General features: G+C 46.1%; 1 protein-coding gene across 2 annotated transcripts in view; it reads right to left on the bottom strand.

The window, feature by feature from the left end:
* Positions 1-22,982, bottom strand: part of TNXB (tenascin XB) — a 204,544-nt gene that overhangs the window by 91,776 nt on the left and 89,786 nt on the right. For both annotated transcript variants that reach the window (XM_082263702.1, XM_082263703.1), the window contains one exon: positions 1,112-1,402. In XM_082263702.1, coding sequence (XP_082119828.1) covers positions 1,112-1,402 — 291 coding nt within the window. The remainder of the gene's footprint in view (positions 1-1,111; positions 1,403-22,982) is intronic.

Here is a 22,982-nt window from a genome sequence, read left to right as displayed (position 1 = left end):
TCTACTATGTAGAACCGTTGATCTCTGTTTTTACAATAGGAAACATGTCCCATCACAGTTAGAAACACGCCCCTAGGACACACTTAACCCCTCCCTCTCCAATACAGTTAACCCCTTCCCTGCCAGTGTCATTTTTACAGTAACAGTGCATATGTATAGCACTGATTACTGCAGTAATGTCACTGGTAACCCCAAAAGTGTCAAAAATGTCAGTCAAGGGTCCGATCTGTCCTCCACAATGTCGCAGTCCCGCAGAAAAAAAATCGCAGATCGCCGCCATTACTCGTTAAAAAAAAAAACACCAAAAATGACAAAAATCTTTTCCTTTGTTAGTAAACGTGATAACTTTTGCGCAAACCAATCAAAATACGCTTTTTGCGATTTTTTTTACCAAACATATGTAGCATAAAACAAATTGGCCGAAAATGTTAAAAAATTTTGATTTTTACATTTTTTGGGAATTTCATATAAAAAAATGTGAAAAATATTGTTATTTTTGCAAAATTTACGCTCTTTTTTTCTTTATAGCGCATGATCAAAAAATCGCACAGGTGATCAAATACCACCAAAAGAAAGCTCTGTTTGTGGGAAAAAAAGGACGTGAAATTCGTTTAGGTACAGCGTCGCACGACCGCGCAATTGTCCGTTAAAGTCACGCAGTAAAAAATCGCAAAAAACCCCTTGATCAGGAAGGGGGTAAAATCTTCCAGGGCTTAAGTGGTTAGCAGATGCCTAAGATGTTAGGATTTGGCTGTATTTGTATTGGCTGTAAGTACTGTATATTGTTAAGTGGTAGGTCTGGCATTGCTGTAGGTTTTAGGACATTTTGGGTCAGTGTGTCACCAACCGCCCCTTGTAAAATGCCCCATGCACCAGTCTCTAACACATCAAATCCCCTTGCTGCAAATGACAACAGATTAGCACATGACCAAGTGACCCATCAAGTGTTAGCTTAAAAAGAAAATCAATTTGCAATTTTTTGATAACCTTCAATAAAAAGATTGTAAGTAAAAAGAAAAACAATAGCTGAAATCTGATTTGTCTAAAAACTTCTGCTCTCTACGCAAATTGTATACATGTGCCCCATTCCCCACTACCCTCTGTGCCTCACCTGTAAATACATGGGCAGTTTCCGGCTTGCTGTAACTATCCCCCCAGACACCTTGGATCTGTACGGTGTAATTAATTCTGGGCAGCAGCCCTGTGACCAAGAAAGTTGTCTGGTCTCCTCGCAGAGTCTCCTCCTGGGTGGGACCTCCAGAGGGGCCATACTGGATGACAAAGGCATCAAAATCACCATCCAAAGGCTGCCAGGTGAGACGGAAGGAATCTGTTCGCACATCTGATACAGATATTGGGGAAAGACGAGGAGGTGTAAGGGATCCACCGTCTGGGGCAGCATCTGTATAAAAACGTAAAGAAGAACTCTCATAAGCTTTTCAATTCAATACAGGTCCATACATTAATGTCTAATATCTGTATTGGCTCCTCCAATGAGCCGCTACTGAACTGTGAAGGAAATCCCTTAATTATTTTTTGCTTCCAGCTTCTCTATTCCTTCCAGGGGCGTAACTACAGGGGTTGCAGGGAATGCAATTGCAACCGGGCCCTGTGCTCCAGGGGGCCTGTGCGGCTCCCCTGTACACCTGGATAGGAGGGGCGGCGGGGGCAGCATGTAGAGGAATCACTGTCCTCCTTTTTCCTCCTGTAGCTGCAGGAGGAAAATGGAGGAGATTGATTCCTCTGTATGCTGCCCCTGCCACTCCTCCTATCCAGTTCACTCGTGTTCTGCTGTCTCTGGGCCCCTGTGTGCTCCCCTGATCCCCCTCCCCCCACTGTGCTCCCTCTCCTGCCGGTTGCTGCAGGGGATGTGTCACAATAGAGAACCAGGAAGGGGTCGGTAAATATGTAATTTACCAGCTCCTTCCTTTTCTGAATGGACAGAGTCATAGTCAGTGACATTGTAAAAAAATAAAATAAAATGATACAAAAAAAAATACAATTAAAGTACCAAAAAATAAAAGCTTCTGACACCAGTGGGTGAACTTCCAGGATCCCAAAGGTCACACTTGCGACCGGGCCCTGGCATTCCACCACTGGGAGGAGGCCCCCAAGATGACAGGAAGGGGGCCCACTGCAGAACTGGTGAAAGGGGCCCACTGCGGGACTGTAATAAAGGGCCCGCAACAAGAGTAAAGGGCCCCAGGATCAGTGGGAAGAGCCCCAGGCTTGAAGGGAAGGGCCCCAGCCAGGAGTCCGGGGGGCCCTTCATGGTTTCTTGCACCGGGGCCCTGAAGTTTCTAGTTACGCCTCTGATTCTTTCCCTGATAGAAGCCTGATTTGTGGGTGTTATTAGCCCCTTTCTAACCAAGACATCACAAAGCTCCTAGTTCACTCCCTGGTCATCTCCTGCCATGACTGCTGCAACTCCCTCCTCACGGGATTGCCTTGACATAGGCTATTCCCTCCTTCAGTCCATCATGAATGCTGCTGCCAGGTTCATCCACCTTACCAACCATTCAGTGTCTGTTACTCCTCTCTGTCAATCCCTGCACTGGCTTCCACTCACTCAACAAATTAAATTGAAAATTCTAACCTTGGCCACTTGATCACATAGCAGTGGAGAGCATGAGAGGGTGAGGACGCACATTCCCTGAGCTCCTGAGCCCCTCCGTGAGAACCGCCAGGTGTTCGCATTGTCTGCCGGCTAATTGTTTGCTAATTGTTGCCTGACTAGCTAACGTGCACAGCAGATCACAGCAGAGAGCGAGCCGAGGATATTGCCGGATAAACAAGCAGGACCGAGCGGAGCTACACTGCATTCGAGGTACCGCCACACAAGCAGGGGCTTGCACTGAGCAGAGGTACCGCCGTATAGAGCGGGGCTATACTGAGCCGAGGTACCGCCGCTCCGCATTGCACCGTACCGAGCAAAGACTGCATAGACTGTAAAGACAGCACTGCAGCACTGCACTGAGCTGAATACCATCCGGATTACCGGACTATCGGGCTACTAAGCCGCGCTGTGCACCGTACCGAGCAAAGACTGCATAGACTGTAAAGACAGCACTGCAGCACTGCACTGAGCTGAATACCATCCGGATTACCGGACTATCGGGCTACTAAGCCGCGCTGTGCAGCTCTATACCGAGTCGCTAAGCCATCAGAGCGGAGGAGCGGAGGATTGCCGGGATTGCCGGGCAGACTTCCCGACTAGACCTCTAGCCCTTCTGCTCCTGGGCTGCCTGAGTGGGGTTGAGTTGAGTCATTGGAGTGGTGCTGTATCGAGCTGTAGAGCTGCCAAACCTGTTAAAATCCTAAGCCACCAGCCGATTGTACAGCGGGCTCAGTGCTCAGTGGGTCAGCAAGCTCAGTATCAAAGCAGTGACAAAATAGAGACTAAGCGGTGACTGAGACTTTATTTAAGAACTGCCAGGTGGTCTGACCGCTCAATTTATCTGCTAGCCTGCTTGTTAGTTGCTGTGCATTGCTGTGCATCGCTGTGCATCGTGAGGTGGGATAGCTTTGAAGCAGCAAGTCGCTGGATCACTAAACTAAATTGAACCGAATCCCGTCGTCAAGCCGCCAAGCTACTAAGTCGCAGAATTGTATTGAGAACTGCCGCACGGATTGATCGCTGACCTGTGAATCTGCTAGCAGCTGTGCCGCTGAGCCATCGAGATTTTTGGGTTTGGGGTTCTTTGTGTCCCCTGACCTTGCACATTTACTTTAGAGCAATCCGGGCAGCTTGTACATCAGACGCGCAGGGCCTGTGGGGTGCGGATCTGGTTGTTGTGCCGCCTGTCAGCTATGGGGAGAAGGACTTTGAGAACAACACAACCCCAAAAGAAGCCGACCACTGGCTCTATAAAAAAGTACCTGGCAGTGGAGACCGAGGAGCTGCTGGAAGCAGGGGGTTCGGACCATACGCCGGGTGCTCGCTCCGGCCCCCCCCATAGCCCGTCAGCTTCCCATAGATCTCCAGCCTCCTCTTGGTGCTCGGACGGGACGGATGTCTCCCCGAGCCGATCTACAGTAGCTGCGCTAGTAAGCGGCCTGCCCACAAAGGCGGATTTAGCCTCTATGTTGAGGGGTTTGGAAAAGTCAATTAAAAACGAGGTATCCTTGGTCCGAGAGAACTTGAATCAGGTACTAACCCGGGTTGAGGAGTCCGAGCATAGATTAGATTCACATGCTGCTGCAATCCAAGAACTCCAAGATATCTCCAAACGTCAAGCATTAGCACATAGGATGGCTCTGTATAAAATTGAGGACCAGGAAAATCGGAGCAGGCGTAATAATATCCGAATCCGAGGTCTGCCTGAAGCCATCAAGGATCCAGATCTGCTCCCGACGATAAGTGGGGTTTTCAATAAGCTGCTCGGCCTTCCTGTTGACAAGTTAATGAGGATTGATAGAGCCCATAGGGCCTTTCGCCCCCGCAGCCTGCAGACAGAGACCCCAAGAGATATCATATTCAGGATTCATCACTTTTTTTTTTTTTTTTTTTTTTTTTTTTTTAAAGCCCGAAGCGTGTGAAATCACACTCAAAAAAGACTTAGCACCCGGTGCATAAAAAAGTGCACACACGCAAACGTGAACACACAAAAACTGCACAGGGTGTGCGAAAATGGTCTGGCCTCCGAAGAGGTTGGACCTATACCTTGATCCCCCGGGGCGCAAGACTCCTGACAGGGACTGAGGTACTTCCTATGGTTTGCCTGGCCGAGACCTGGCAAACCCCGTTCTCCAGGGGGACTGCCGAAACAGCCCACCCCGAGTACTGGGTGGGGCTCCCCCGAAGGGAGACCCCCATGAGAGAGGGCGAACTAAGCCAAAAGGCCATGTCCACCCCCTCCCAAGACTTTCAAGGTAGGCCCAGAGACCCACACCGTACTCGTCGTGCAGGAAGAGAAGAGTGATAGTGAAGTGACACACCACAAAGAAAAATACACACAAACAAAAAGGTGGGGAAGGGGAGGTGGAGGAGTGAATTAGTGCCTAAGTGAAAAACAAAGGCAGGCCTTCCGGCCGGAATAAAAATTCCTCTGGTCGAAGCCAAAAGGCCTTGCCCAAGAGGCAGGTGCTTAAAAAAAGTGTGTAGGTGCAGTGACCATGGTGCCGAAAAACTCAAGGCGAGCTGCCCCTCACCAGTGAGAATTAAGGCACCCCTGGGCTGCCACCCCAGGGGCACATACACTACGGGCTTTTTTCTACCCCGGCCCAATAGCCAGACCGAGTGTAGCCCTTACCTACCAGGAGGTTTGGAACGTGGACAGCTTAGGGTGAGCCTGCCTTCGACTGGGGACAAGCCTTTTACAAGGCCAGATTCAACCCAGGAGGAAAGGCCCTCCCACCGCCATCCTAATTCCTCACCAATTACATCCAGGAGCAATATAGACTGGCCTCCATGACGAACCAGCCCTCTTGCTCCCTTCAAACTGGTAGGGGCGGACCTATTCAAACCAGAAGGCAACGGACCCATCCGGCTTTCTCTGACAGTGCCTACTTCCCGGTCCCCCAGTGACGTCTGGAGCGCCCCGGTTCATTTCAGCCCCTGCCGATACTAACCCTCAGGGTCCATACCAACTGATAAGAACAGATACTACACTTGATCTTAGCCAAAAGGCCGAGAAGCGATTCAGGATTCATCACTACCCTGAGAAGGAGCGTATAATGCTTAGAGCCCGGGAAGTCCAAAACCTGGACTTTGATGGGGCACCCCTTTCGCTTTATCCTGACTTGGCTAGGGAGACCTTGGAGCGCCGCAGGGTATTAAAGCCCCTCACAGAAAAGCTGAGAGCGACCGCTATAACATATCGATGGGGTTTCCCTTCCTGTCTAATCGCATCTAGAGAAGGTCGCACTGCAACTTTGCGATTCCCCGAAGATCTGGAGGGCTTTTGCATGGCGCTTAATATACCAATACCTGACCTTCCGGGTTGGCAAGATGAAGCCTTCCAGGCTCCAGCCTCATCTGTTGATGGTGCCTGGCAGAAGACGTCTAAATCGCAGAAACCACGGAAATCTCCCTCTGATAAGCCTACTTGATTATAACTTGAATATTGGCAAGCTTTCCTGGATAACCCCATCTGTAGAGGCCATCTGGCAGAAGACGCCTAATCTATAGAATCCACGGAAATCTCCCTCTGATAAACCCACTTGAATACGACTTGAATATTAATAATTACAATATGGCACTATTTTTTTTTTTTTTTTTTGTGGGCTATCTTGTAGATACAAAGAGAGAAAAAGTGATAATTTGATAAATTATTTTTTTTCAGCCACCTGGCGAAGTCCCGCGGAGGGGCCCCGGATTTCTTCAGGGTTTTTATCTCTGATTGGTTTTGTCTTGATCTCCCTCTCGCTGCTCACCCCTCCCCAATTTTTGAGCGGAGCTCGGCTTTCCCTCACCCGCGTTTCCCGCCAGGTAGCGGGTCTCCAGGTGGGACCGCGGCTGAGAGATCGCCGTTTTTCCGCTCTTTGGTGAGTGTTCCTCACCAACATATTGTCGCGATGGTGACAACCTTTTTTCCTCGATCTCTTTTTTTTTTCTTCTTCTCCTCTTTCTCCTTTTTTTTTTTTTTTTTTGTTTTTCTTCTCTTATCTCTTCTATTGTTCCTTTCCCCCCCTTGGTGTACACCAGTCTAGGTGTGGATATTAGTATATATCCGGTTTAGATCTCAATGTCGAAGGTGACATATCTATCCTATAATGTAAGGGGGCTTCATACTCCAGCTAAACGGCATTGCTTATATAGAGAACTGAATGCGCTGAAAGGAGAAGTAGTGTTCCTGCAGGAGACCCATATCACCCACACTTCAAATCTTAAATTGACCACCCCCACGTACCCTACTTGGTACTATAGCCTTTCGGATATTCGTAACTCCAAGGGAGTCGCCATAGGGTTCCGTAAAGGCTCACCCTTTAAACTCACACAAATGGTAGCTGATAAATTCGGGCGTTATTTGTTTCTGAAGGGTACCCTGGGCGGCACTGTTGTCTCTTTTGCAAATATTTATGCTCCTAATCAAGATCAAGTGTCTTATTTAACGACCACCCTGCGCAGGTTCCAGGAATTTGCTGACGGAATATTAGTGGTGGCAGGCGATTTCAACGTCCCTATGGACCCCTTGCTGGATACCTCCTCGGGTAAGTCTTATATCTCATATAAACGGTTAAACTATTTGCGTACACAATTGCATGAGTTTCAATTAATAGATGCTTGGCGTGTTTTCCACCCTTCAGATAGGGATTACTCGTACTTTTCCAAAACACATAACTTCTATTCAAGACTTGACTATTTATTGGTGGACCACTTCCACCTCGAACTAGTTGACTCTGTCACTATTGCTTCATCTTCTATTTCGGATCATTCCCCTATTTGTTTGACCTTGAAGATTCCTTCTCTCCATTATAAAAAATCCACATGGAAGTTAAATGATTCCCTAATTGTGAGCCCTGTGGACAAACAAAATATAGGTAAAGAACTAGATAATTTTTTTGTGGATAATTCCTTGCCGGAGGTCAATACTGCTGTTCGCTGGGAGGCCCATAAGGCCTATATTAGAGGTAAACTAATAGAATTAGGAGCAAGGAAGAAGAAAGAGCGCGTATCATGTCAAAGAACTCTTGTTGCTGAAATACAGGTTCTCGAACGCTCTCATAAGGCCTCCCTTGCTATCTCTACCTTACAGTTACTGACTGAAAAACGGGAGGAGCTTAAGGCCCTATTTCATTCACAAAACAAGGCCATATATCGCAAGGTGTCCCAAAGGATATACGAATGGGGTGATAAACCTGGCCGACACCTTGCATGGTCCTTGCAACAACAAAAAGTAGCCTCTTATATTCCTAAAATCAAGCGACATGATGACTCTCTGGCGCACGACTCCACCTCCATCGCGGCCGAATTTCACAAATTCTATTTAAATCTCTATTCTGTTCCGAAAGCCATCTCGGATCCAGAAAAGCGTAGATCATTGATGTCAGAATATCTTGCTAGTGCTAATCTCCCTTCTATCCCACCAGAGAAAGTTAATTCTCTGGAGGATGAAATTTCGGTGGAAGAACTTCGAATTGCTTTAATCTCTACCCCAATGGGGAAGGTCCCGGGCCCTGATGGCCTCTCGGCCTTTTACTATAAACAATATACCGAAACCTTGCTCCCTCACCTGGCCTCCTATGCTAATTCTATTCTGGTAGACTCTTCTTTGCGCCCGGAGACTTTGCATGCATATGTTACATTAATCCCGAAAGAGGGTAAAGACCCCTCTTTATGTTCTAGTTATCGTCCCATTTCTTTGTTAAATGTTGATGTTAAACTATATGCCAAGGTAATCGCCAACAGATTGCTCCCCTTTTTACCCGCTAGTATCGCTAACAGTCAAACGGGTTTCATTCCTGGTCGTGAGGTGAGGGACAATGTGTCACGCACAATTTCACTTTTATCTTTTGTTCGCCAGCACTCCCAGCCCACCCTGTTGCTTTCCACGGATGCTGAAAAAGCGTTCGACAAGGTGGACTGGGAGTTCCTGATGGCAACACTACAGGCGTTTGGTCTAGGCCCCCGCCTGTGTCGTTTGATTAATGCTTTATATAAATCCCCTACTGCTCAGATTAAGGTTAATGGTATCCTTAGCGAATCAATTAAGCTCTCTAATGGGACCAGACAGGGCTGCCCGCTCTCCCCTATACTTTTTGTTTTATCTTTGGAACCTTTTCTGGCTAGAATTCAAGCAAATCCCTCGATTCATGGTATCACGGTCGGGTCTATGCCACACAAATACGCGGCTTATGCGGACGATGTTCTTTTTTTTGTACAACAACCTATGATATCCCTGCCTAATCTTCTTTCTGAATTTGATAGATATAGTGCTCTGTCTAACTTCAAAATCAATTTAACGAAGTCGGAAATCCTAAACGTTACAATTGCCCCGGCAATGGCACATGACATCAGCCCAGCTTTCCCCTTTATATGGCAACCCTATTCTTTTAAATACTTAGGGGTACACATTACTGCCCAGGTGGAGGATCTAGCGCAAGCAAATTATATTCCCTTACTTAACACAATTAGAGCTAACTTTGCGAATTGGCATCATTTAGCCACCTCTTGGATAGGGAAGGTGAATGTTGTCAAGATGAATGTGCTGCCCAGGGTGCTCTTCATGTTTCAAATGCTCCCGTTTAATATACCCGTCAATTTGGTGAGGACTTTGAACTCTCTGGTTAGAGCATACGTGTGGCGTCGATCACACCCTCGGCTTGCGCTCTCGCTATTATCGCGGGACAAAAGCCGGGGGGGGGGTTGACGGTGCCGGACTTTGGGAGATATCTGAATGCCGTCTCCCTGGTTCGGATAGCCGACTGGAAATTTCATACAGAGGAAAAGCTCTGGGTTCAGCTGGAGCACAGGCTGGCAAATACATCATTATATCCTCAACTTTGGATACCGCCAGAGACTAGAAATTTTGCTGACACTATCTCGCCTTTAACCAGTTCGGTTTTCCGCGTCTGGGATCGGCTACATAGTGTAAGGGATTAGCTCGGTGGTAGGCGTGGATGACCCCTTTGGGGGTGCGTTTTCACAGAGAGATAGCCGAGCAGAGGTTGAAAACAATAGTTTTTGGTTTATTCTTCAAACAAGTGCATGCAGCAAAAACATCAAAATAAAATAAAAGACAAAATAAATCCTTGCCTCTGTGGGCGGCTACCTTCTCACGCTGGAACCTACCTAAGAAGTCTTCCCAACCTACTGTTGGGCCGACACTGCTGATCCTACAGCAGACACTCAAATGTCCATTTGTTTGCTTTTCACACAGCACAAACATTGTCCATTGAACATGTCCCTTTGTTTTCTTTCACATCAACACATGTTCATTTATAACAGGATCCTTTACTCTTCAGATTCTTCACATTGAACACAGTTCATTTAACAGGTCCCTTTACTCTTCACACTCTTCACATGGAACACTTTGTCTTCTCACCTTTGAGACGTCTTCACTCGTGGTTACCCTCCTTAGCTTCACATCGCTTTAGGGGGTCTTCTCCCATGCTCACCAGCTTGTCGGGAGGCACACATCCGACTGTCCCCCTCTCCCAGCCCACACGGCGACAGGCGGCAGCAGTCCTTCTCCCATGCCCACACGGCGTCGGGAGGTACACGTATGTCTGTCCTCCTCTCCCAGCCTACACGGCGACAGGAGGCAGCAAACAATAGGACTTTCTCTGAACAAATTATAGAGCCTTAACTCCCTCATTCTGAACAGGTGAAGGCCTTTCAACTTCCTGCTGGCTAGCTCTGTAGCCAACACCCTAAATTAATTAATGGACTTTCTAAATCAGGTGGAAATGTATCTCCTTCCTGTGACTACATTCCCAGATTTAGCTGACTTCCTGTCACATACCCCCCCCTCTTGTTTCAACCCTAGGGTTGGGACACATATTTCCAGGCAAGCATGTGTCAGGCACTGCTGACTCACTGATAAGCCTCCTATTATCCTCAAGCTTCCGGATGAAACTGTTTTGTCATCTTCATTGACGGATTTCTCATAAATGCCACACAGTTTGTCTCTCATCTCATATACACATTCTTCAACTGCATTTTTGGCATCATTTTGCTCCTTCTCGTTTCTGTCATCTTCATTGACAGCTTTCTCATAAATGTCAGACAGCTTGTCCCTCATAACCGTCTGTCCAATCCACCATGGAGGACCGTGATCCATAGGCAACTCAATTGGGCTAGTCTTAATGTCTTCAACATTCTTAAGACGCCTCTCTCTGCAATCCATAAATGTTTTCCACAAAACTTTGAGAACCTTTGCTTCACTAAGCTTTGTTCCAAGTAGGGACTCTTGACATCCCTCTGTGACTTGAGTTGCCTCTCCATACAGCTGTACACAATCATTGACTTTTTGTTGTAAAAGGGAATGATCTTCCTTCTTGAGCTTTGCTTGCTCTAAGATGCTGTGCAGAGGATTTTCCAATTGAGACAACAGGCTGTCACACATTTCTTCAAAGTGACCCCTGTTCCTTTTCCCAGAGATATCAATATCATTCAAACATTTCATATTCATAGGCAGATCTGAAGCATTTGCACTCATCAACTTCTTAAACTTTTCGCCCTCCTGAGCGAGTCGCAGTAAAGGCCTACTATTTGATTTGATATTCAGTTTATATTTCTTGCCAAACTCTTCACAGAAGTAGCCAACCAGAACATCATCAACTTTCCTTCCACCAACATAGGGGTTAAAGGCAACAACACAGTTGAACCCAGCGATCTGGGTGGTATCCATTATAGACCTCCTCTCTGCATCAGTGAAGAAGCATGGAACTGCAACACATTCTTTTACAGGTTTCTTCAATGCACTTTCTGCTGAACTATTTGACCGCTCAAGGTCACCTAGTTCTTTTTCTCTATCTGAATTCCACATGGAATGCATTTCAAGATCACGATCAAACTTCTGCCACCCGTCTTTCACCAGTTCCATTTTGGAAACACTCCCTGAAAGGCACTTATTCATTTGCTTCACGTTTTCACCAACAGCCTTAGTTTTCTCCACTAGGTTTTCAGCCTGAACTGAGAAATCACCACATTTCTTACTCAGCTCCTTTGTTTGCTGAAGTTCTAATGATACATTTTCCAATGCTTGAAGTTTTTGAAGGAACGGTTTATTCCAAAGGGGTGATTCAAGCCACATGTCGTCACATTTCTGAGGCTCACTCAGGACAGACCCCAAAACACTGATCCTTTTAAAAACTGCATCAGGCACACTATCCCCTCTTTGGGACAGATCCTCTGTTGCCTGGAATTCCTCTTCCAGTTCCTGCAACGGAATCTTCATCTCTTCTACTTGCTGTTCTAAGGCTCGCTTAGACTTTTCTAGCTCCTGAACGCTTTTCACAACATCATCCTTGGAGCTGACCAATTCTTCCATTTCTGTACGCAGCTGTTTAACACTTTCTAGTTCAGCCTTACACTCTAGAGCTTCCTCCAAAGAGCGAGCCAAGAACAGGGCTTTGCTCTCGTTATCACGCACCTCCGTTTCTGCACGTGCGCGTTCTTCTGCATATTTTGCAGACACAGTCTTCTCTTCACCAAGCATCTGATCAAACTTCTTTTTCACATCTTCAACACACTGTAATGAACCAACGCTTTCTTCCATGCGTTTTTTCATATCCGCTATCTGAGCTTGCAATGTTGCGACTTGCTCCGATAGGTTTTTCTTTGCTTCCGCCTCCTCTTTTAATTGTTCCAGGAAGCCATTTTTCTCATCTTCCATTTGTTTGAGCTTTGTGCTAAAACTCAGCCTTTGACACCTCTCTTCCTGTAAGAGTTCCTGCGTGTCTTGCAGCTGCGATTCCAAGATAGAAAAATCTTCCGCAATTTCTCTAGATTTGCTGTCTGCTTGAGAAAGCTGATTTGTAACATTGTCCAACTCAACCTGCAATCGGGTTGCCTTCTCTGACAGCTTAGCACACACTCGGTCACCTTCTGACACCTTGACTTGCGATTCCTGCAGCTGTGCCTCTACTTTTTTTCTCTTGTGTTCAGAATCTCCTTTTCCCTGCATAAGAGCTTTCACCTCACTGGCTAGCATCTGGGAATAAGAATGTAATTCTGCCACACAGGCTTCTTTCTCCTTTAACTGCTGCTGGACACGTTGGGCTTCATCTTTCCAACTTTCACAGTCCGCACGCCATTCATCTACCACATTGCTCAAAGTAGTGAGCTCATACACAGTACTCAGTAATTTAGCCTCTCTTTCACTTTTCTCTTTGTCGCTGAGAGACAATGTCGCTTTCAGAGCGACATTCTGTTCCTGCGACTCCTGCAGGTCTATTTTTGTAACTTCCAAACACTGAAGACTTTTTTCCAGCTGATTACGCAACTCCAACATATCAGCCATACTTTGCTTCTGCAAAGTCTGAATTTCACTTTCCTTTTCCATGAGGATGGTATCTTTCTCCATTATAGTCTCTCTGCGTTTTTGCAACTCGACCAAAAGAAGAGCAGTGGATTCTTCCCACTGTAACACATGAGACTTGAGTAGTTCATTCATTTCCTGCAAGTTTCTATGCTCCATTTTAAGCAATTCCAAGGCTTGTTCCTTTTCTTCCATTTTCCGTTGCAAGGCATCCAACTCAGCCCTGCACACATACTCGGTTTCCTCCAAACCGATGGCCTCCATTGGCTGCTGGCGTCTCTGTTTCCAGCCTGCCATGCTCTCTTGATGAGCCTTTTGTTGAGCTGCAAAGCTCTGCTGAAAATCCGCATTTGCCTGCTGTTGAGCTGCATTTGCTTGCTGTTGAGCTGCATTTGATATAATCAGATGTTTCAACATCTCCTCCATTTTGAGTTTACTTTTCATCTGAGCACACTGCGTCTCCATAGCGGTTTCATCAGTGTTGCTAGGGACAACAACCTTCCTCTTTAGTAGACTCTCTTTAGGCATGGATGGGGCTGGTTCAGACGGCAACATCCCCTCCATCCATAGAATCCGGTCTCTCATTTCATCTATCTTTGCATTCTTCAGGCGTTTTGAACGCCCCATCTTCAATAACTCCACAAACAAATTTTTCACAGTCCAGCAAAAATTTCAGACCACTGTCTCTTTAACACATGTAGTTTTTCTCTCTCTTGCAAGATCTCTTTTCCTGCACACACAGTTTGTGCAGTCACTTGCACCAGACACAACAAAGTTCATCAAATAATTTTGAGACCGCTGTCTCTTTAAAACACTTTTTTTTTTTCTGTCAGGATCTTCTCTCCTGCACACATAGATTGTGCAATCTCATGCACCAGATAAAGTTCATCAAACATTTGCACTTCCTTGCAGGGATCTTGCTGCTTCTGCCCACTGCATACCTCCACCATATGTAAGGGATTAGCTCGGTGGTAGGCGTGGATGACCCCTTTGGGGGTGCGTTTTCACAGAGAGATAGCCGAGCAGAGGTTGAAAACAATAGTTTTTGGTTTATTCTTCAAACAAGTGCATGCAGCAAAAACATCCAAAATAAAATAAAAGACAAAATAAATCCTTGCCTCTGTGGGCGGCTACCTTCTCACGCTGGAACCTACCTAAGAAGTCTTCCCAACCTACTGTTGGGCCGACACTGCTGATCCTACAGCAGACACTCAAATGTCCATTTGTTTGCTTTTCACACAGCACAAACATTGTCCATTGAACATGTCCCTTTGTTTTCTTTCACATCAACACATGTTCATTTATAACAGGATCCTTTACTCTTCAGATTCTTCACATTGAACACAGTTCATTTAACAGGTCCCTTTACTCTTCACACTCTTCACATGGAACACTTTGTCTTCTCACCTTTGAGACGTCTTCACTCGTGGTTACCCTCCTTAGCTTCACATCGCTTTAGGGGGTCTTCTCCCATGCTCACCAGCTTGTCGGGAGGCACACATCCGACTGTCCCCCTCTCCCAGCCCACACGGCGACAGGCGGCAGCAGTCCTTCTCCCATGCCCACACGGCGTCGGGAGGTACACGTATGTCTGTCCTCCTCTCCCAGCCTACACGGCGACAGGAGGCAGCAAACAATAGGACTTTCTCTGAACAAATTATAGAGCCTTAACTCCCTCATTCTGAACAGGTGAAGGCCTTTCAACTTCCTGCTGGCTAGCTCTGTAGCCAACACCCTAAATTAATTAATGGACTTTCTAAATCAGGTGGAAATGTATCTCCTTCCTGTGACTACATTCCCAGATTTAGCTGACTTCCTGTCACAATAGGCTCCATAAAATTCCATATAATTCACCGCTTATGCCGATTTTAGGCCATAGCCTCTTCCCGCCTGGTCATAAAGACCACTCTTTCTCCCAGTGGCTACCACAGGCCAACGCCACGCTGTTGCATCATATAACGGGGATGGAAGGAATACTCCCATTCTCTAAAATATGCCAGGCATCACCAAAGACATTTATGGATTGTTGGAAATACCACCAACTTCAGCAATTTGTAAAAAAACTGCCTCACCCCTTACGCAACATACACTCCCTGAATCCGATTGAACAAATTCTAGTACTCCCTGAATCAGGTAAAGGTTTATTATCTAAGTTTTATAAGTCATTGGACGCACTAGGCCCTAATTCCACCCCACACTTTATGAAACAGTGGCAACTAGACTTTAAGTGCACTTTTTCGCCGACACAGGAGGAGGTTATTCTTCAATTGTCTCATAGCTCAGGAACATCGGCGCGGACAGCAGAAGCCAATTATAAGTTTCTCACTAGATGGCACTACTCCCCCGCCAAGCTACAGAGGATGACACCATCTCTCTCGGCTGCTTGCTGGAGAGGTTGTGGGCTTAGAGCTACGCACGCACATATATGGTGGTTCTGCCCAGCAATTCGACCCTTCTGGACTAGCGTATTGTCTTTAATTGAAAAAATTCAGGGTTTACCTATTGCTAGGGATCCGTTGTCTGTCTTATTCCATGACACTAAACTACCTCCGGCCCAGTATCGAAAGTCTATTACCCCTTACCTTTTAAATGCAGCCAAAGCATTAATCCCAAAATATTGGAAACAGTCTACAGTTCCCTCGATACCTCAATGGTTGCGGGCAGTTGACCGTATCTACTATCTGGAAGACATGACATTGGATCTTCGAGGTCAGGCACCCCTGGCACGTAAGATTTGGTCATGTTGGTTAACATTTACCCACACTAACATATACGCTTCATATATGGCTGAGGCCTCTCCAGGCTAGAACGTCTAGACTGGTGAAACACCAAAACACCAAGGGACCCCCCCTTTTCTTTTTTTTTTCTTTTTCTCTCTTCCTTCCTTTCCTTCCCTTTTCTACTGGAGAGCCCCCGCTTAAACAACTGGACTAAAATATTTAACAATCCCAGAAATATTGATTTTTGTAGGTAAATTATATCGTATGTTTTTTTGCATTGGTTCTAGTTATGACAAGCAGGGATTGCCTAACTGTATATAATTTGGGGAGACTCCCCCTTTTTTCTTTTCTACTTCATGTTTGTATAATTCGTATAGAATTCAATAAAAAATATATTATAAAAAAAAAAAATTGAAAATTCTAACAACAACTTACAAAGCCATCCACAACTCGGCCCCCAGTTACATCACAAACCTAGTCTCAAAATAACAACCTACTCGTTCTCTTCATTCCTCCCAAGACCACATGCTCTCTGGTTCCCTTGTCACCTACTCCCATGCTCGCCTCCAGGACATTTCCGGAGCCTCTCCCATCCTATGGAACTTCCTACCCCAATCTGTCCAACTATCTCCTACTCTGTTTGCTTTTAGACAATCAATCCCTGAATACCCTTCTCTTCAGAGAAGCCTATTCTGCCCCTACCTAACAACTGTACTTTTATTTTCTCCTTCAGATCATCCCCACAGCCCTCCTGTTTTGAATTGTATTGTAATTGTAATAAATAGTTTGAGCTCAGGTACAGCTCAGTTGTCACTGAACCATGTCACTGAACCATGTATGTTCAGTGAGTGTGCCTGTCAGTTCTCCTGTTCCACCTCTCCTTCTTTTCAAGCAGGATCAATTGGATCCACTATCCCGCAATCCAGCTTCATTGGCTGCTGAGACGCAAGCAGCCTGGTTAAACACCATCATAGGTTGCTAAGATGCACAGCATCACTTATAGTTTTGGTGCAGGCAGCCTGGTTGCCTGCACCATGGAAACACACTGCGCTTTCGGGTCCAGCTGCCTGTGCCCTAGCAACAAATAAAGCTGGATCGCTGAGTGGTGGATCCAGCTGTGCCTATCACTGCTTGAAAAGACAAATGGGGTGGAACAGGGGAACTCACACGCACCCCCCTCTTCCTGCATACCCAGTGAAGGCGCTTTTCTTAGGGAAGCCCCTAGTGCCCATGACAAGTGCTGCCAATCAGCAGCTAATTAAATATTCATCCCCTTGCTAGATGCATGGTCGGGCAGCGGTGGGGGGTGGGGGACGTTGTCGACCATATATATCTCAGTATATATGGTCGACATATATAGGTACAGATGTTGTATTAGAAATTTTCCTCACAAGTTAATCCCTTTTGACACCAAGACAAGGAATGAGGGATTTAGGTGTCACCAGTGTAGGAAGACACAATCTTTTTTTTTTAACATTTTTAAGGCCCCTTTAAAGAGGAAGTAAACCCTCCTCTGCAAGTTGTACCTATAAGTAAGCCTATGATAAGGCTTACCTATAGGTACTGTAAATATCTCCTAAACATGTACCGTTTAGGAGATATGTACCTTACATGCAGCCAGTGACGTCACTGGCGCATGCACTCTGATGGAACAGCCGCTGGTGCAGTTCCTTCAGAGCCCCTTGCCGTGACCGTCGGCTCCTGCGCACGTGCGTGGGATTGACGTCACCGCGGCTCCGGCCAATCAGATGGCCGGATGCCGCGATCCCGGAAGACGGGTGACTGAACATATCGCTCGTCATAGAGGTAAGCGGGCGGCACGGCGGGGGCTCGTTCTAAGGTAAGTATTTCATAATGAGCTAGTATGCGATGCATACTAGCAACTAGCTCATTATGTGTTTCTCTTTCAGGGTGAAAAAAGAAAAAAGAAAAAAAAAACTGGGTTTACAACCTCAATTAACACAGAGAGGACTACGCCAGCAGATCCACCTGCTCAGCAGGGGATCACTCTGTTGATTCCTGTTGAGGAGGCTAATGACAGGTCCGTGTCTGCTCTGCATAGTGGAAACAGCCTGCTGTTCGCTACTGGGCAGTCAGATGGAAAGGGATCACCTGTATGTTTCCACCCGACTGTCGTCTGATCTGATCCCCCAGACGGATGGGGAACAGATCCCCATCGGGCCCTCCATAGAGAGCTATGGAGGTTCCAATCAGGTCCTCCTGAAAAATGGACAGGTGGACCTGATCGGAACGTCCGTGTGAAAGGGACCTAAGCCCTGGTTCACACCAGTGCAGCTTTGAAATTGCAGTACTTCAGCAGCGAGCATAGGTGTGCGCAGCCTAATGCATTAGGGTGTGCACACCAAAGCTCAAACACACACTACCGATCACTCACGATGTTCATTCAGAAAGGGAGGCAAATTATATATTTACGGGCCCCTTTCCCCACTCATCCTAAGGCCTCTTTCACACGGAGCGGACCATATTGCGATCCGCTCCGGCACTTTTTTTTTTTTTTACGGACACGGATGACACTTGTGTCATCTGGTCCGTATGTCCGCATATCATCCCATCCGTTTGCGGATGATATACGGACATAATGTATGTCTATCCGATTTTGCGTCCTTTCCGTTTTTTAAACGGAAGAAAAATAGGGTTCTGTTCCGTTCCAAAAAAACGGAACAGAACTGAAAGGGCGCAAATCGGATGTCAGCGGATGGTCATCCTCTGACATCCGCAATCCTATTGACATGCATTATGTCCGTATATCACCCGCAAACGGATGGGGTGATATACGGTTATACGGAACGCCCGTGTGAAAGAAGCCTGAAACATCCCCACAGCAACAGCCGGCTGGAGAGGAGAGGAGGGAAGCCGGAAGAGCTGTGGGGGTAAGGGGGAGGGGAGCCAGGGCAGTAGGGGGAATCTGTGCTGCACAGGGTGATTAGGGTGTGCCTGGGCACACCCTGTGCGCACACCTATGGCAGCGAGATTTCAAAGCCACAGATCAGTGCGATTTGCACCTCCAATTTCATTGTGGCTTGCAACTCTGTTTAACAGAAGTCTATGCAAGTCACATTGAAATCAGATAGTAGTGTTTGAACCTTTTTCAAAGTCGCTGCAACACGAGTCGCAGCAATTTGGTTCCATTGCCAACAATGGGGTGCAACTTGTCATGCGATTTGGAACTGTCAAATCGCACCAGTGTGAACAAGGGCTAAATCATTAAACTTTGATGAAATAATGTGATCCCGTCCTGAAGGTCTTTGTTCAGGCACCTCCTGTTATAGGTTAATACTACTTCTCTCACTGGCTAACAGTTGTTGTCACCCTGTCACATGGGCTTCAGATCAGAGGCGTAACTAGAACCTTCAGGGCCCTGATGCAAGAAACCATGAAGGGCCCCCCAGACCCCTGGCCGGGGCCCTTACCTTCAAGCCCAGGGCTCTTCCCACTAATCCTGGGGCTCTTTACACTCGTTGCATGGCCTTTTATTACGGTCCCGCAGCAGGATTCTTTCACAAGTTCTGCAGTGGGCCCCTTTCCTGCAATCTTGGGGCCTCCCCACAGTGGTGCAATGCCAGGGTCCGGTTGCAAGTGTGACCTTTGCGATCCTGAAAGTTCACCCACTGGTTTGCTACCGGACCCCCTGGAGCATGGGGCCCGGTAGCGATTGCAACCCCTGCAACCCCTGTAGTTACGCCCCTGCTTCAGATGGAGACTACAAGTGGCCATTTCAACACCCATTACACAGGCAGGATCCACTGTTGTCACCATATGGAAACCTACACTTAAATATGCCATGAAGTCATATTAAGAGTCCTCGTATGTAGACTGTGGCTGCAGGAGATCAGTGGCACTGAGATACAGCAGAGGATAAAAAGGTAAAAACAAGAATTTTAATAAAAGAAGGTAATTGTTTATAATAAAAAGCAACTCAATTTCATTCAGTTAGGGTTTACATGTACTTTAAACAAATGATGTTTTCGCAGGGCAGGTATCAACCAGTTACAAGGAGCAACATAACAGTTTCTTTTTTTATAAAAGGGCCATCTGTCTTTAAGCAGTCAGCCCAACCAAAGCTGATAACTTTATGTGAAGCTCAGTATAGTCAACACATCATTATCAGATCTTTTCCAGTGAGATTACTTACTAAAATGGTGCTAAACTGTGTCACTGAGAGAATGTCAGCACGGTAATTATATGACTAAACAATCCCGGTAATGACACTGTGGTGGATTCATAATGAGGTGCTAAGCCACCAAGAGATGTATCAAGATGGGATTTGTCTGTATTACAGAGCTTGTGGTTACTGCAAAGTTTGGAATCTATTTTAACTAAAATATTTATTGAAAGGAGAAATCCATAAAAAGATACACTATATTGTCAAAAGTATTGGGACACCTGCCTTAACTCACACATGAACTTTAATGACATCCCAGTCTTAGTCCGTAGGGTTTGATATTGAGTTGGTCCACCCTTTGCAGCTATAACAGCTTCAACTTTTCCGGGAAAGCTGTCCACAAGGTTTAGGAGTGTGTCTATCGAAATGTTTGACCATTCTTGCAGAAGCGCATTTGTGAGGTCAAGCACTGATGTTGGGTGAGAAGACCTGGCTCACAGTTTTCGCATTAATTCATCCCCAAGGTGTTTCTGTAGGGTTGAGGTCAGGACTGTGCAGGCTAGTCAAGTTCCTCCACCCCAAACTCGCTCATCCTTTATCCCTCATCGCCCATCCATGTCTTTATGGACCCTGCTTTGTGCACTGGTTCAAATCATTCGGTGAAGAGGGGACTATGATGTGGGGTTGTTTTTCAGGGGTTGGGCTTGACCCCTCAGTTCCAGTGCAGGGAACTCATAATGCATCAGCATACCAAGTCATTTTGGAAAATTTTATGCTCCCAACTTTGTGGGAACAGTTTGGGAATGGCCCCTTCTTGTTCCAACATGACTATGCACCAGTGCACAAGGGGGTGGAAGCTGCATGCAGAATCTTTTTTTACCTTTTGCATTAAGGTTAAAAACCTTCAGGCTTTAGAATAATTTTATCATGTTAGCTTGAAGAAGGGAGGAGGAGATACCAGGAGGAAGGAGCAGGGGAGTGCCTTGCCTAGGCTACAAGGCTGTGAGTTTCTATTGATACACACAGTGTAGGGGGACACAACTCTAGTCCCTGAATACAAGGGTGGATCCATTGGATGCTGCAAGAAGAAGGATTTTTTTTTTTTTTTTTTTGGATAGTCTTGTCTTGCAAGAATAAACACTTCTATCTCTCTGCAAAGATCCAGCACATTCCCTACTGATTCAGAGCCAGAGCTCTCCAGCTTTGATGATTTGAGAGTTATTGTTCTGTCTCAGCAGGGGGGGTGTCAGACACCCCTTTGCAAAGAGACCACTGCTTCCACACAGAGAGCTACAAAGTCATTTTCTACAGCATGCTGGCAACTGACCGACTTTTCTTTTCAGGCTGCACCCCCCCCCCCCCCGGACACCTACCTCATTTCAAACATTACAGCCTGGGCAGGGCTGCACACATGGCATGGGCACAATGTTTTGCAGCATTTTATTCTTGGTCTATAGAACTTCTAGGACATCCTGGGCTCAGAGGAGGTAGACCAACTGATGCTTGCCATCAGACTGAGGGCACTAAGGGTCAAAAAGAGGTTTTGTGGGGGCATATCTGTGCCTCTAAATTTTTTAACATATTTTCTGACAGTATAATTCTACTTCTGTAAATGCACATGTCAATTAGCCCACAGTTCTGCCTATACTGTTAAAAAACAGACATGTTCTGTAGCAATCTTACACAGACATGAACCAACAGTCATCATTACTTTTCAGCAAAATCAGTCCTGTAAGTAGCTTAGCATGACAAGGCATTTGGATATAAATATATTTTGGGGGTAAAGGTCTGATTTAAGGACATAACTGTCAGGCCTTAGGAAACCCCTGGCAATAATTACTACAGTATATCTACAACTAATGGTAAATTAGTCTTATGGTCACTTGGAAGATTGTTCTGTACATTGTTGATCATTGGGTGGACTGCTCCATACAATGGTGGTCATTGGAAAGAATGCCCCTTACAATGGTGGTCAGTGGGAGGAATGTTCCTTAAATTGTGGTCGGTGGAAAGAATGCCCTTACATTGGTGGTCATTGGAAAGAATGCCCCTTACAATGGTTGTCAGTGGGATGAATGCCCTTTACAATGGTGGTTAATGAGAAAACTGCTCCTTACAGTAATGCTCAGTGAGAAGAATGATCCTTACATTGGCATGTGTAGAATAACCATCTTACAGATATCTAAAAAAGATCATTGGAGTTAGTGATTATTTATCTGAGAGGCTATAATTGCTCATTGCTCAAGGAACCCCTAGCAACTTCTGGAGAAACCTTGGTTGAGAAAGGCTTGTCTAAAACAGCCTTTTTTAACCAGGGTGCCCATATACTGCAATGGGGTGCCTCAAGACTGTCCATAATTTTAATGGGTGCCTTGAGAATGTCCTTATTTTTAACAACTTGCCAACCGCCGCACGACTATTTACTGCGGCGGTCAGCCCCTCACAGGCAAAGCGATGTAGGGCTACGCCGCTAGCCTGTGAGGCTCTAGGGAGCGAGGGCGTGCCGCCGGAGGCGCGCTCCCGCTCCCACGTGGTCACGGACTTTCCTGCGCGTGTCACTCGCGATCGTCGGGTGGAGAGGGAGAAAGGCAGGCGGCTAATGTAAACAAAGCCGCCTGTCATTCTCCCCTGTGTAAGAATGATGATCATACGGTTCTATTATGTAGGACCGTTGATCACTGTTCTTACACATCAAGCCACAGCCAAGCACAGTTAGAAACGCCCCTAGGGACACACTTAACCCCCTCCCTCTCAAAAAAGTTAACCCCTTCACTGCCAGTGTCATTTTTACAGTAACAGTGCATATGTATAGCACTGATTACTGTAGTAATGTCACTGGTAACCCCAAAAGTGTCAAAAATGTCAGTCAAGGATCCGATCTGTCCGCCCCAATGTCGCAGTCCCGCAAAAAAAATTGCAGATCGCCGCCATTACGCATTAAAAAAAAAAAAACAACAAAAATGACAAAAATCTTTCCCTTTGTTAGTAAACGCGATAAGTTTTGCGCAAACCAATCAAAATACGCTTTTTGCGATTTTTTTTTACCAAACATATGGTAAAAAAAAATTGGCCTAAAATGTTAAAAAATTTTGATTTTTACATTTTTTGGGGGGAATTTCATATAAAAAAATGTGAAAAATATTGTTATTTTTGCAAAATTGACGCTCTTTTCTTGTTTATAGCGCGTGATCAAAAAATCGCACAGGTGATCAA

This window comes from Pelophylax lessonae, assembly GCF_965119305.1.
Source record: "Pelophylax lessonae genome assembly, chromosome: 7".
NCBI classification, from domain to species: Eukaryota; Metazoa; Chordata; class Amphibia; order Anura; family Ranidae; genus Pelophylax; species Pelophylax lessonae.
The sequence above is the reverse complement of the archived record's forward strand: the minus strand, read 5'-3'. Positions and strand labels throughout refer to the sequence as shown.